This window comes from Electrona antarctica (genome assembly GCF_951216825.1).
Source record: "Electrona antarctica genome assembly, chromosome: 18".
NCBI classification, from domain to species: Eukaryota; Metazoa; Chordata; class Actinopteri; order Myctophiformes; family Myctophidae; genus Electrona; species Electrona antarctica.
In genome coordinates this window covers 21,938,016-21,951,444 of record NC_136799.1, presented here as the reverse complement: position 1 = coordinate 21,951,444, position 13,429 = coordinate 21,938,016, and the positions used below count along the sequence as shown (strand labels likewise).

The window sequence follows — 13,429 nt, the reverse complement described above, 5'->3', positions numbered from 1 at the left end:
CCCTTAAGGAGCACTTCACCCATTTTCAACCCATCTTCAAAGTGACATGCAAAATACCAGGAAAATAAGTATGAAGAAATACATTTCCCAGAATACCTCAAGCCCCCAGCATTTTCTTCACCATGTATCCAGGCGCGTTGTAGATGAACAATCCCAGCATGGCCAAGAGCAGGAGAGCAAAGACAATCTTGATGGTCAGCCACCTGTACTGGTTGCAGAGTAGGTTATATGCTGCTTTGAATGGAATGAGGAACCACAGCATGGCAATATCTGGACGGCTGGTAGAGACAACAAATCAAAAAAGCAAAAAGTGTGTGAGGGCGAGGCCAGAACTCTAGATGTTCGGGCCAACCCGGACCTCACCCGGAAAAAACACCAGATCTATACAAATTTGGATTTTGGAGCATAGTTTAGCCCAGTGGGCAGTACTTTTCAAAAAGCGTCCCACAATGTCTTGACTCTCAGCTGGGCCCGGCTAAAAGGTGAAATTAAGACTTTGACTTGCGACCGTTCCTGTATCTGCCCTGAACATTTGTTGTGCTGGTTCAGTTTTCTTATTCTTATTTTCATTCGTTTCATTTCCATTACATGGTGGTTAAATACACTGTATAGCCTCCTGGCAGTAAAAATACATAAATTCACTGCCATGTCCAGTTTGTGGGTCAAAACCTTTAAGCCTTTTGTATTTGTTTGGTACGATTTATTACTTTATTGATTACTATTAGTATTAGCACCAGGCTTAGACTAGCAGAGGTGCCTCTTAATAGGATAGGTAACATCTTATATTAGTGTTTTGCTTCTTGTAGTACCTGATGTACTGTAGCCCCCAGCCAGGACCCGGCCCACAACAGCCCTGACAATTGGGCTCAGCCCTATTGGCACGATAGGTTGTGGGTCAGTCTGGCAAGTGGGAGACTGGGGTTCAAATCCAGCTTAGTGCAAATCACTACACTGACATTTGATGGTGTAGTTAGTATACCCGATGCTACTATCATGACTTGAGTATCTCTCTGCACTGTTAGGTACATATGAATGTATATATCTGTTTTGAGTTCTATTTAAGGAATTGTCAAATTGATGTTGTCTTATCTTTGTTTGCACTGTTTGTAACTTTTAATGTTGGTTTCATTATGAGTATTGTGTTGCCAGCGAATACGAGACATTTCACCCCGGTGAGTTGTCTTCACTTTTTGACATGTCGGGGTGAGTTGTCCGGACAGCTCACCCCGGACAGCTCACCCCGGAAAGTGAAGACAGCTCACCCCGGAAAGTGAAGACATCTCACCCCGGTGAGATGTCTTTACTTTCCGGGGTGAGCTGTCTTCACTTTCTGACATTGCGGGGTGAGTTGTCTGTACTTTCCGTGGCACCCATTACAGTAGGCATAATTCAATTTCGGATCTAACTATCGGTTCCTACAGACGTGCGCAGTCACGGCTAATTATTTATTTATTTAACAGTAAAATCCGGTGAAACACTTGTAAGGAGTAGAGCGTCTCTCTCTCTCTCTCTCTCTCTATGCAGCATTGAGGGGGGGGGGGGGGGGGGGGGTCGTTTGTGGATAATGTTTGCGCTTCAAAGGCAGAGTCTGACGGCTGTACAAAGTTGCTAATTAGACGCACAACGGACGCATGATCAATCAATCACAGTTCTAATAGGCCTATACTGACTGAATTACATCTGAATTGAATGCCCCAGTGTGGAGATGAGCACACTGCACTGCACAACTTTTGACCAAAATGGGACAGCACACTGCACACTGCACTGCACACAGCACAACTTTTTTCTTTCTTTTTGTAGATATGACAACTTTTTAGTGCACAACTTTTGACCAAAATGGGACAGCACACTGCACTGCACACAGCACAACTTTTTTCTTTCTTTTTGTAGATATGACAACTTTTTAGTGTTTTTGTAGCAAACTGATGTTTTTTTTAATTTTTATGACAACTTTTTACTATATTTTTTAGTTTACATTTTTTCTATACTTAACTTTTTTCTATATTTTTTTGTACAAACTGATGTTTTTCTAAACTTTTGATGTTTACCTTTTTTATATTTTTTGTACAAACTGCTGTTTGAACTTTGTTTACAATGTTTCTATATTTAAATAAACTACATTACATTTGACCGTACATTTGACTCTTGTGTTATATTCTTGTGAAATATTCAGTAAAGTATAGCTCAAAGGCTACATATTCAGTCAGACTTTTGGTGAGTTGTCCTGACAACTCACCCCTAAACGTGAAGACATCTCACCCCGAAAGTGGCCAAAAGTGAAGACATCTCACCCCGGAAAGTGAAGACATCTCACCCCTAAAAAAGCAGGGGTGAGATGTCTTCACGTTTAGGGGTGAGTTGTCTGGACAACTCACCAAAAGTGAGTTTAGGGGTGAGTTGTCTTGTTACCTTGCCAGCTGGGTCACTTGTCAGTTAAATGCCTGTGGTATCCGAGGCTACTTGTCAGTTGACCCAGTCTATGCAGGTGTGTCTTTGCTGGAAGAGCTACCTGCTGGTTGCAATGTGTTAAGCATATCTTTGTGATACAAAGGCTACCGTTTAGGTACGTATCATGTTTCGGACACACAGTTGATAGATAGAGGCAGCAGAGCATTCAAAAAGTTGGTTGTTAATGTCAGTTTATTCAGAAATTCCAAGTCATACTTTATTTTGCACACTGTTCACTGGACAATATACGTACATCACATGAATGCTTGTGTAAACAACACACAGTACTAGTAGTGGACCAAATGAAGCCAATAATAAAGCATAAAACAATGTCCTCACACTGTAAGCCCCTTAAGTGCAATTTATTAGCACATCACGTGCTTATGTAGCCACAATATTAATAACCACAAACTGTCATTGTCCTGACAAAAAGAAAAACTAATCAGTTAAAAAGACAAAGTTAATGCCAGAAAAATAAAGATTCCCTATTGTTTTGCCTTTCCAATAATATTTTAAGCATCAGGATTAGTTTGTTCAATGGCAAAAATGTGTTCAAAAAATAAAGATGTCACTAATGAAACACGCTTTTACAGTACGCCAGTGTCAGCTGCCATTAACCTGTTATTGTCAGGTATAGGTGCTGAATTCCAACCTATGAGAAAAGCAAAATACCAGGAAAATATGTATGAATACATCAAGCCCCCATCATTTTCTTCACCATGTATCCAGGCATGGAATACAGGAAAATTCCCACGATGGCCAAGAGCAGGAGAGCAAAGACAATCTTGATGGTCAGCCACCTGTACTGGTTGCAGAGTAGGTTATATGCTGCTTTGAATGGAATGAGGAACCACAGCATGGCAATATCTGGACGGCTGGTAGAGACAACAAATCAAAAAAGCAAAAAGTGTGTGAGGGCGAGGCCAGAACTCTAGATGTTCGGGCCAACCCGGACCTCACCCGGAAAAAACACCAGATCTATAAACATTTGGATTTTGGAGCATAGTTTAGCCCAGTGGGCAGTACTTTTCAAAAAGCGTCCCACAATGTCTTGACTCTCAGCTGGGCCCGGCTAAAAGGTGAAATTAAGACTTTGACTTGCGACCGTTCCTGTATCTGCCCTGAAAATTTGTTGTGCTGGTTCAGTTTTCTTATTCTTATTTTCATTCGTTTCATTTCCATTACATGGTGGTTAAATACACTGTATAGCCTCCTGGCAGTAAAAATACATAAATTCACTGCCATGTCCAGTTTGTGGGTCAAAACCTTTAAGCCTTTTGTATTTGTTTGGTACGATTTATTACTTTATTGATTACTATTAGTATTAGCACCAGGCTTAGACTAGCAGAGGTGCCTCTTAATAGGATAGGTAACATCTTATATTAGTGTTTTGCTTCTTGTAGTACCTGATGTACTGTAGCCCCCAGCCAGGACCCGGCCCACAACAGCCCTGACAATTGGGCTCAGCCCTATTGGCACGATAGGTTGTGGGTCAGTCTGGCAAGTGGGAGACTGGGGTTCAAATCCAGCTTAGTGCAAATCACTACACTGACATTTGATGGTGTAGTTAGTATACCCGATGCTACTATCATGACTTGAGTATCTCTCTGTACTGTTAGGTACATATGAATGTGTATATATCTGTTTTGAGTTCTATTTAAGGAATTGTCAAATTGATGTTGTCTTATCTTTGTTTGCACTGTTTGTAACTTTTAATGTTGGTTTCATTATGAGTATTGTGTTGCCAGCTGGGTCACTTGTCAGTTAAATGCCTGTGGTATCCGAGGCTACTTGTCAGTTGACCCAGTCTATGCAGGTGTGTCTTTGCTGGAAGAGCTACCTGCTGGTTGCAATGTGTTAAGCATATCTTTGTGATACAAAGGCTACCGTTTAGGTACGTATCATGTTTCGGACACACAGTTGATAGATAGAGGCAGCAGAGCATTCAAAAAGTTGGTTGTTAATGTCAGTTTATTCAGAAATTCCAAGTCATACTTTATGTTGCACACTGTTCACTGGACAATATACGTACATGAATGCTTGTGTAAACAACACACAGTACTAGTAGTGGACCAAATGAAGCCAATAATAAAGCATAAAACAATGTCCTCACACTGTAAGCCCCTTAAGTGCAATTTATTAGCACATCACGTGCTTATGTAGCCACAATATTAATAACCACAAACTGTCATTGTCCTGACAAAAAGAAAAACTAATCAGTTAAAAAGACAAAGTTAATGCCAGAAAAATAAAGATTCCCTATTGTTTTGCCTTTCCAATAATATTTTAAGCATCAGGATTATGCTTGTTCAATGGCAAAAATGTGTTCAAAAAATAAAGATGTCACTAATGAAACACGCTTTTACAGTACGCCAGTGTCAGCTGCCATTAACCTGTTATTGTCAGGTATAGGTGCTGAATTTCAACCTATGAGAAAAGCAAAATACCAGGAAAATATGTATGAATACATCAAGCCCCCATCATTTTCTTCACCATGTATCCAGGCATGGAATACAGGAAAATTCCCACGATGGCCAACAGCAGGAGAGCGATTACGATCTTGATGGTCAGCCACCTGTACTGGTTGCAGAGTAGGTTTTTTGCTGCTTTGAATGGAATGAGGAACCACAGCATGGCAATATCTGGACGGCTGGTAGAGACAACAAATTTAAAAAGTCATTCGTTATTCAGTAATCCAAAATGCACCCCAGCAGAAATGCTGAAGAATCTCTTTACCACATCCATGCCCTGCTCCTCAAAATATGGGAAAGTTCCTGCACAACTTAAGGATGCTCTATCTCAGGATTTGGCTAATCGACTCATCCTCATCAGAAAACATTCTCTCAGAGTCTCAGAGTAGATACGACCCCAACAGAAGTACCATGGATAGGATTTTCACTGCCTGTCAATTGCAAGAAAAATGCTGGGAATAAAATCAACCTTTATATACCATCAGACCCTCTGGCTTATTCCAGCAACACTTAGCTGCCCAGACAAATATGTCTGGATACTGAGACTGCTGCATGACAATATGATAGCCACAGTACTGAGTGGCACTGGAGAACTAGAAATAGAACCCATCAGGGTTGACACGGAAGTGACTGTGTCAATGCTCCTACGTTGTTCTCCATCATTGTTCTCCACTGGTATACATCTGCATGTGAAGGAGTCAAAATGATGTACAAAACAATAGACAACTTCTGAGCATCAACAGATTCAGCCAAAATCTAGGCAGCCTCCTATCCTCCGAAGCTGTCAACGGTCATTAAATACCCAGTTGTGCCAGTATGACTTCTTCAAACTGAGATAAAGGGTCTTCGAGAACCATGACCTCATGGACAGGACCAAACTGCTTTACAACGCAGTAGTACTGCCCCATGCCCAGTTGCCCACCCTACTGTACAGATCAGAAACCTGCACCACGTATAGCAGGTACTGGAAGGCAATCATCAGAGGTGCCTCTGAAAAATCCTCAAGATCAGCTCTGAAGATAGACGCACCAACACCAGCACCATTGATGAAGGTGATATCTCCATCATAATCATGCACTGCCACCATCGCCCATCACCAGCTCAGATGGACTGGCCATGTCATCTATGTATCTGACTCACACCTTGGAGACTTGGAGAAATTTTATCTGGCAACATGCTGCATGAAAATGACCTCTGCCATGCTGCATAAGACAAGCGCAGACTCAGGAAGGAAAGGGCTTCAACCATACACGCCCAAACTAAACCGACAACCACCATCGCTCACCCCTGACCACACTGCCCCAAAATACGTGTCTCTAGAATTGTCCTCTTCACACACAAATGAAGACGAATTGAGGACACCAAGTCAAAAGTATTCAGTCAATCAATCAAACCCACAAGGACAGTCAAACTCGACTCTGAGTGACCATCAAAGATGGTTGTAGGTTGACTACTCTAACACGTTAAATTCACAATTCTGATGGTTGTGATAAAATATTAGCAACATGTATACATACTGTTAATAGCAACATTTATACTAGTACTACTCTTGGAAGACCATCTATTCTACATACTTTCCCACCAAGTACAATGACATGGCATATGACTTTACATCATAAAGTTAAAAATCACACTCATGTGAAGTGAGGGCATTAAATATACTTATATCAGCGAGATGACGTCTTACGTCATCATTTACTACCCTAAACAATCATTCAAGTCCATAGACTTTACTGGCAAATAATTACATGCCATTCATTGGAGGGGATAGAGCTCCTCAAAAATAATAAAGAGGGCACAGGAAATCGCCTTCCATTCACTTGTATGGTATGGAGTTGCTCACCCAGCGCATACTCCCTTTTCACCGGGTTGGAAAAGTGTGACGGGTAGCCGCAGGGCCTATTTTGGGTGTTTGTGACGCATTTTGCGTCATCTCGTATGCGCAGTAGTGTCACCTCCGTGCGCACTCCTGTGCGCAAGCTCGTGAGTTGAGTCCATTGGACAAAACACTTTTCGCTCGTTCATGTGTCTTACGCCTCAGCCATAATGTATGCTGCAGTACCTATGATCGGCCAGCATGTCCATTGCGCTTCATGAGCCAATTGTCTGTGCATAACGTTTGTGCCACATGAGTCAATATAAGTGGCAGCTAGGAGGGGAGGAGCAGTGGAGGGGGAGGAGAGGAGAGCTAGATGTAAGCCGATATAAATGGCAGTGAGTAGAGGGGAGTAGGAGGGGAGCAGAGGAGAGGAGGGGAGAGAGAGAGGCTGGCCTAGGCCAGGAGACTGACCTAGAGAGGCAGAGAGGGGGATAAAAGAGGGGGGAGACAGAGACGTAGCGTGCATGTGCAGGCCTAAGTTGCTAGATGTGAAGGCTGTGGAGCGGCCCGAACCAGAACCCTATTACAGTTGGCTTGTGTGGTGTGCAACCATCAAACTTTGAAGCTGCCACTACCTACTGGCCAAAAATGGAACTGCAGCACCTTCATGGAGGTGGACGGACGTTCAGTGACGTCATGTGCGTAACATGCATCAACCCTGACCACAAATTTGAGACCGCTCTCAACTTCCGCTCGCTTGAGCCATTGAGTTATAATAGTACTTCCAGCAGTCTTCCGGATGCTTCAAAACGCTGAGCAACTACCATTGAAATTTATAGCGGGGGGCGGGGCTGTCGCTCCTGGTCCGCACTCTATCCTTTATAACTCTATGACTGGGACAACACAAACATTATTTTAACGGGTGCAAAAATGTCAAACAAACGTGACATTTCTGTCCAAATGCAGATGTTACATCATGTGTTACATCACAAACGTAATATGCCCATATGGAGACCACTTGAAACTGGTTCCCTTTGGAATTGGTATCTAGGTGGGAAGGCCACGCAGTGGTCTGAACATCTAGTTGAGTAAAATGTAACCGTGAAGAAAAATAAACATGCTGTCTGAAGGGTTCTTGCTGTTTATGCCGGATTGTAAGACAAAAAAATCAGTGGCCTTCCAACTTCTTGCTAGTCATTTCAATGCAGAAAACATGAGGGCACTTAAGGGTATTAGAGAAGTTGGAGGAGGTTCATAATATTTATTCACAAATTTCAAAACAATCTGGTTTCTCTCTCTTCTCCACTTGCACATAAATACTACATATTTCCCTCTTCTGTCAATCACTTTAAAGTAGTGGTATAGATTGGAAGGAGAAGAGCAGTGAGCAAGATGATACAATTCCTGAATACGCGCACAATAAACTGCATCACTGAATTTTATTGAATAGTCAGTGGTGTTTGTTGGGTGACCAGATAGGGGCTAGCTGTTCCTTTGGGATGTTCTGCCAATCCACTGGTGAAGATATTTTACCTCAGTTTCTTTTTAAGCAAGTGAAAAACATGATAAATAAAGCTTAAAATAAGTAGACTGACTTCTTCTTTTCATGATCCCCTTATATGGTCCCCATGTTTATGTTTGTATATTGTGGGCCGTACATATCCATCCGATGAGTTGTCTGACCATTATCTCAATATTGGTAGACACAATATCTGCATAGTTCTCTTCAGTATGTTCTCCTCATTAGACTGTTGCTCATCTCAGTTTCAGGTGCATCCATGTAACCATGTACAGTACACGTACTGTATGTCATGTTCCAACCACAATTCGTGTGAAGAGAAGACTTCCGCACACCGATTCCTTCTAAGCAGGTGCGTAGGCGACAGGGCAATACAGATAAGAGCACAAGATAGACCCGCAGGCGCACACTGACATTTGCTGGTTCAAGAGATTTTTTTTATTATAAGAGCAACATTTCGGTCATGAGACCTTCCTCAGGCCGCCATCCCCTTCTTCCTCCACAGTTTAGCACTTCCATCACCTTTCTCATCTGTCTTGCAGAACTTATCAAGGTTTTTGTTTCTTTTTTTTTAAATCTTTGACCGTTGTTCCATGCTGATGAGATCATGAGAGATAACAATCTAGATGTATTTCCGTTTAAATTCCACACTCCTCTTGCTCACTCTTCATATCTTGTTCTTCATATACCTCTACTCATTATACTATAGATCTAGCGTCCTCTCAGGAATGTATATTTTCTTGGAGTATTCTTTGCAGACAAGAGATGGGTTCCTCTTGGTTTCCTTTGCCTTTCTTCAGTGATCTTGGGCTGCTCATCCAATGTGTTCTTCCTTCTTCAGAACAAACTCCATATTGTTGATTTTGGAATATACAAAGGGCTCCTCTGTATCTGTTTTCATCCTCATAATTATACTTTTCAATTGCAGATATGTTTTTCATCTTCAGTTCAAAACACCAGACTTTACTGGCAACTTAAGAAAGCTAAAAAAAGAAAAATCTAACTTATCAACCATAATATGGAAATGGTTGAAATATGAATCACCATTAAAAATATCCGATGGAAATTAGTGACACTATAAAAACTAAATTAAATCATAAATAAAACATGAACTGAGACTTTACTCTACTCCAGCATCATAGGCTAGACAAATGATTGGAATTATGGGCAGTTCCCCTCAAGCTCCCAACATTTTCTTGACCATGTAACCAGGCATGCTGTAGAGGAAAATAGCCAAAATAGCCAGAAGCAGGAGTGCGGTGAGTATCTTGATGGTCAGCCATTTGTACTGATTGCAGATCAAATTTTTTATGGCCTTGTATGGAGTGAGGAACCACAGAAGACTGGTGTCTGGGCGGCTGGTGGAACAGGAACACAGAGGTTAACAATACTGGAATGATACAATACTAAAATTTTGATTATGATTACAGTATAAAGTAAACTATATTGCTTTAGAAATTGGAGTTGTTGGCTATGCACATGTAATCTTATTAAGTAGAAAGCAAGAAAGAAAAACAAAAAAATCTGGAAAATTCAAAGGATACTTTGCATTAGTAGCCTATGTAAAAGACAGCAACTTACCATGTAAAGTAAGATCGTAGGTAAAAGTCCAGAAGTTGTTGTAGGTTGTAAGAAATTCTTATTGAAGTCTTTCAGATTTATTTCATTTAGTTATATTTAATGCCGTTTAGAAAAAGCAGTTTATTTATTTGTTTATGTTTTTTTTAATACCTTTGGTAGAGACTATGATATTTATTATGTTTATAATTAATTATGTTTATTTCATGAATTATGTTATTTTAGGGGGATTACGTATATTGCATTTGAAGTTGAATTCCTTGATAACAAACACCCCAGTGCATATGTGCACTGGGGTTGTCAATGTCCATGTATTGTGTATGCGTATATGCGACTAGTATGCATATGTATAACTTTGAGAAAAACTTGACTTGACACGACTCGAAAACGTTTCGGTCCTAAGACCTTCGTCAGTGCTATATGCACTATAGCACTGAAGAAGGTCTTAGGGCCGAAACGTTTGCTTTTTAATTGCACTTTGAGCACAGAGCATTTTATGAGCATGATAAAATAAAAGGAAAAATGTTTCCCTAAGTCTCAGTCTATAGAAGTTTTTACTTCATTTTGTTATACAGTGAGCGAGTCGTGTTTTTGAGACCACCGCTCCTGTAGTCAAGTTTGAAAAAAAAGGACGAAGAAAGGCGCAACAGTTTTCTCAGTGCTTCTATGTATAACTTTGACACAGAGTTTAAAAAGAAGAATTAACTAGAAAAAGTGCCCTTCTGGGCACAGGTCTCCACCAGGAGGATAGGAGTGTGTGTGATGTTTGGCAAAATGTTTAGGAGTAATATAAATATGTTTGTTTGTTTTTTGCAACAATTTTCTTCATTTTGTTGAGGAAATGCAGAGCCAGATCACTCATAGAATCTCTGAGGATAGAATTGTGGATGAGCAGGACATGTGCAGCATTTTGAACGAAACGGGCCACTCCTGAAAACTTTCAATCAGTGTAGAATCTGATAAATCCAACAGACTCGTCTTGATCTCATGACTACAGAGATCATGTATACCGATTTGCGTGAGATTTGGATGAAATCTGTGCGACTAACATAAGCAATGTGTTTAGCAGAAATCGGTCTCATGGTGGCGCTATAACCGGCAGATGTGGAGGGATGCAGGGACAATGTTTTTCCATGGCCTCTAGGGAGTGTGCATACATAAGTTGTATACAGATTGATGCAGTTATAGCTAAAAACAGGAATTGGCCTGTTATAGCGCCACCATGAGGCTGATTTGGAACATAATGAGTGGCATGTCGTCCTCGGCCTAGTGGAAATGTGCGTGTATAATTTCACGGAAATTGCACACTGTGTTTGTGATTTGTGGCATTTTGTTCGAAACGGACCAATCATGTGAGCTTTGGAAGCCAATATTAGCCAATCAGGATGGAAGATGGGAAATTGTGCAGATCTGTGTTGATCACATGACTATGGAGATAGTGTATACCAAATTGTGTGATGTATGGATAAAATGTGTACGAGTAATCTACAGAAATGTGTTTTGCCTAAATCGGCCTCATGGTGGCGCTATAACAGGCCGTTGAGGAATATTTGGGGCAGAGGTTCATCGTTGGCATCCATGGAGTGTGTGTGCAAAGTTTGGCATGGATCGGACCAACGGTACCGGAGATTAGCTGATAACGGACGGAAGGAAGGAAGGACACACACACACACACACACACACACACACACACACACACACGGACGGAGTGCAAAACATACTATGCCTTCGGCCTGGTGGAGACAATTACTGCAAACAATGTCTTTTGAAAATTGATAGTCGGAAAGAATGAATATTGTAAAAGGTGGAGACGGTGAGGAAAATGTAATGGGAGAACATCCTGCATACTTCGGTTTCTCTAGCTGGTCTGGCTCGTTGCGTCCGTCACCGGCTGGACTCTTATCGGCTTCCTCCCCTGTCAACAGGTGCAGCTCTGCTTCCACCTTTCCCTGTAAAAGCGATTGCTTAATTCAATGCATTTATAGTACAGAGTGCACGCAACAATTGCTAACAGGGAGTATAGGTTCCTCTCCACTTGGACGGCAGGCTTCCCATTAATACGCTGCATTACTATGTGGGTGTATACAGTGTTATGCGAGACCCGTACGCCATACGCTGATGTGGCAATCCGCTGACCAATTGGGCGGGGTATTTAAGTGCACCTATGGCTTCACTCACACCTTCGCATCTAGCATACAACATTGTTGGATGCTAAATGTAAACAAAGGGTAAGTGTCATGGCCGCCCCAATGCATTTCCAATGGAAGTCACATGGTTTGACACAACATTTTTGTTGTACGGCTTTCGGCTGTGTTTAGACTGCCCCCCTCCCCCTCATACAACAAAAATGTTGTGTCAAACCATGTGACTCCCATTGGAAATGAATTGCGAGCTTGCATCAGTAAACAATTAAGTCTCATGCATCAGCTTTACAACAATCTGTTGTGACCGTGTGAGTGAAGCCTATGTCTGCGTTCTTCCTGTGTTCCTGGTTGTGTTATGCATTGTTTATTATTATTATTATTATTAGGATTTGTAACATTTTACAAACTCATTCATAGGTTCAACTCTCACAGCTGGATCACTAAATTTGGTAAAACCATGACCAGGAGTTTGGTGGAAAGTTGGTGGAGAGAATTTACCGTGAGTTCAAATTCATCATTTTCATCTCTGGCCACAAAAGGCCACCAGCCTTTGATCCTCTTCTGTTTGAAGATGGAGACCATAGGCATATCTCCTTCATTGGTCACCATCTCCAGGGTGCACTGCTTCGGAGTCTTCGCACCACGGGGGAACCGGTTCAGGTCCAGTTCAATCGCACCTACAAAAAAACACATTTAATTATTCTATGGAAACTTTGAGATAAATATAACATAAATAGCACAGTAACTATGAACTCTTTGTTTTTTTGTTTTTTGACAGAAAACAACACAATAAGCTCTTTTCCAAAACACAATAAAAAAATATTAATTATTAACTGAAATTTCCCCCAAAGAAATCATTCAATAAAATGTTCCAGCAAGAAAAGGTAATTTAGTAAACCACAGCTTCAAGATACCTAAACTTGTAGAAAATACCACTACTAATACATTCATTTTGTGCTATTAGTGAATAATTAAGGCTTCGACTACTGTAACCAATGGACCACAGCACCTAAGAAGTCATCAGCAGAGAAATGGTCAGCGTCCCACACTTGTAGATTGAGACGAGCTGGGATCTTGTACTCGGTCTCATCCCACGCAAACATGGACTCCTTTTTGGAGATGACGATCTTCTCCTCAGCCATGAGGTAGTCGAAGGGGTAGATGTAGCGCCAGTTGAAGTTACCCTCTCCTGTGATAGAGTGGTAGTGGACATCTGTATCCTGTTTGTCCTCCTGCTGTCCTTTCAACCAACTGTTGAAGTTTGTGAGGTGGTAGAAAGAGGTTTTAGGTGTAGATGATTGCGTCAAAATCAGAGAGTATTTGCCTATGCTACACAATCAGACAAAAAAATCGTCATGGTTATGATTTGCCTTATATCTCCCTGGGCCGAGAACTAGCCAGCACAGTGATTTCTTATACATCTATGTAGGCACAAATGGCAAATTACTCC

The 13,429-nt window shown here is 41.3% G+C and overlaps 1 protein-coding gene across 1 annotated transcript in view; it reads right to left on the bottom strand.

Moving 5' to 3' along the window:
• Window positions 1–9,434: 9,434 nt before the first annotated feature.
• Window positions 9,435–13,429, bottom strand: part of LOC306942865 (otoferlin-like) — a gene marked incomplete at its 3' end in the record, with an annotated part of 34,665 nt that continues 30,670 nt past the window's right edge. Inside the window, exons 40-43 of the mRNA XM_079529013.1 lie at window positions 12,989–13,230; window positions 12,478–12,656; window positions 11,684–11,784; window positions 9,435–9,615 (exon numbers count right to left, since the gene is read on the bottom strand). Of these exons, the coding sequence (XP_079385139.1) occupies window positions 9,435–9,615; window positions 11,684–11,784; window positions 12,478–12,656; window positions 12,989–13,230 (703 nt within the window). The remainder of the gene's footprint in view (window positions 9,616–11,683; window positions 11,785–12,477; window positions 12,657–12,988; window positions 13,231–13,429) is intronic.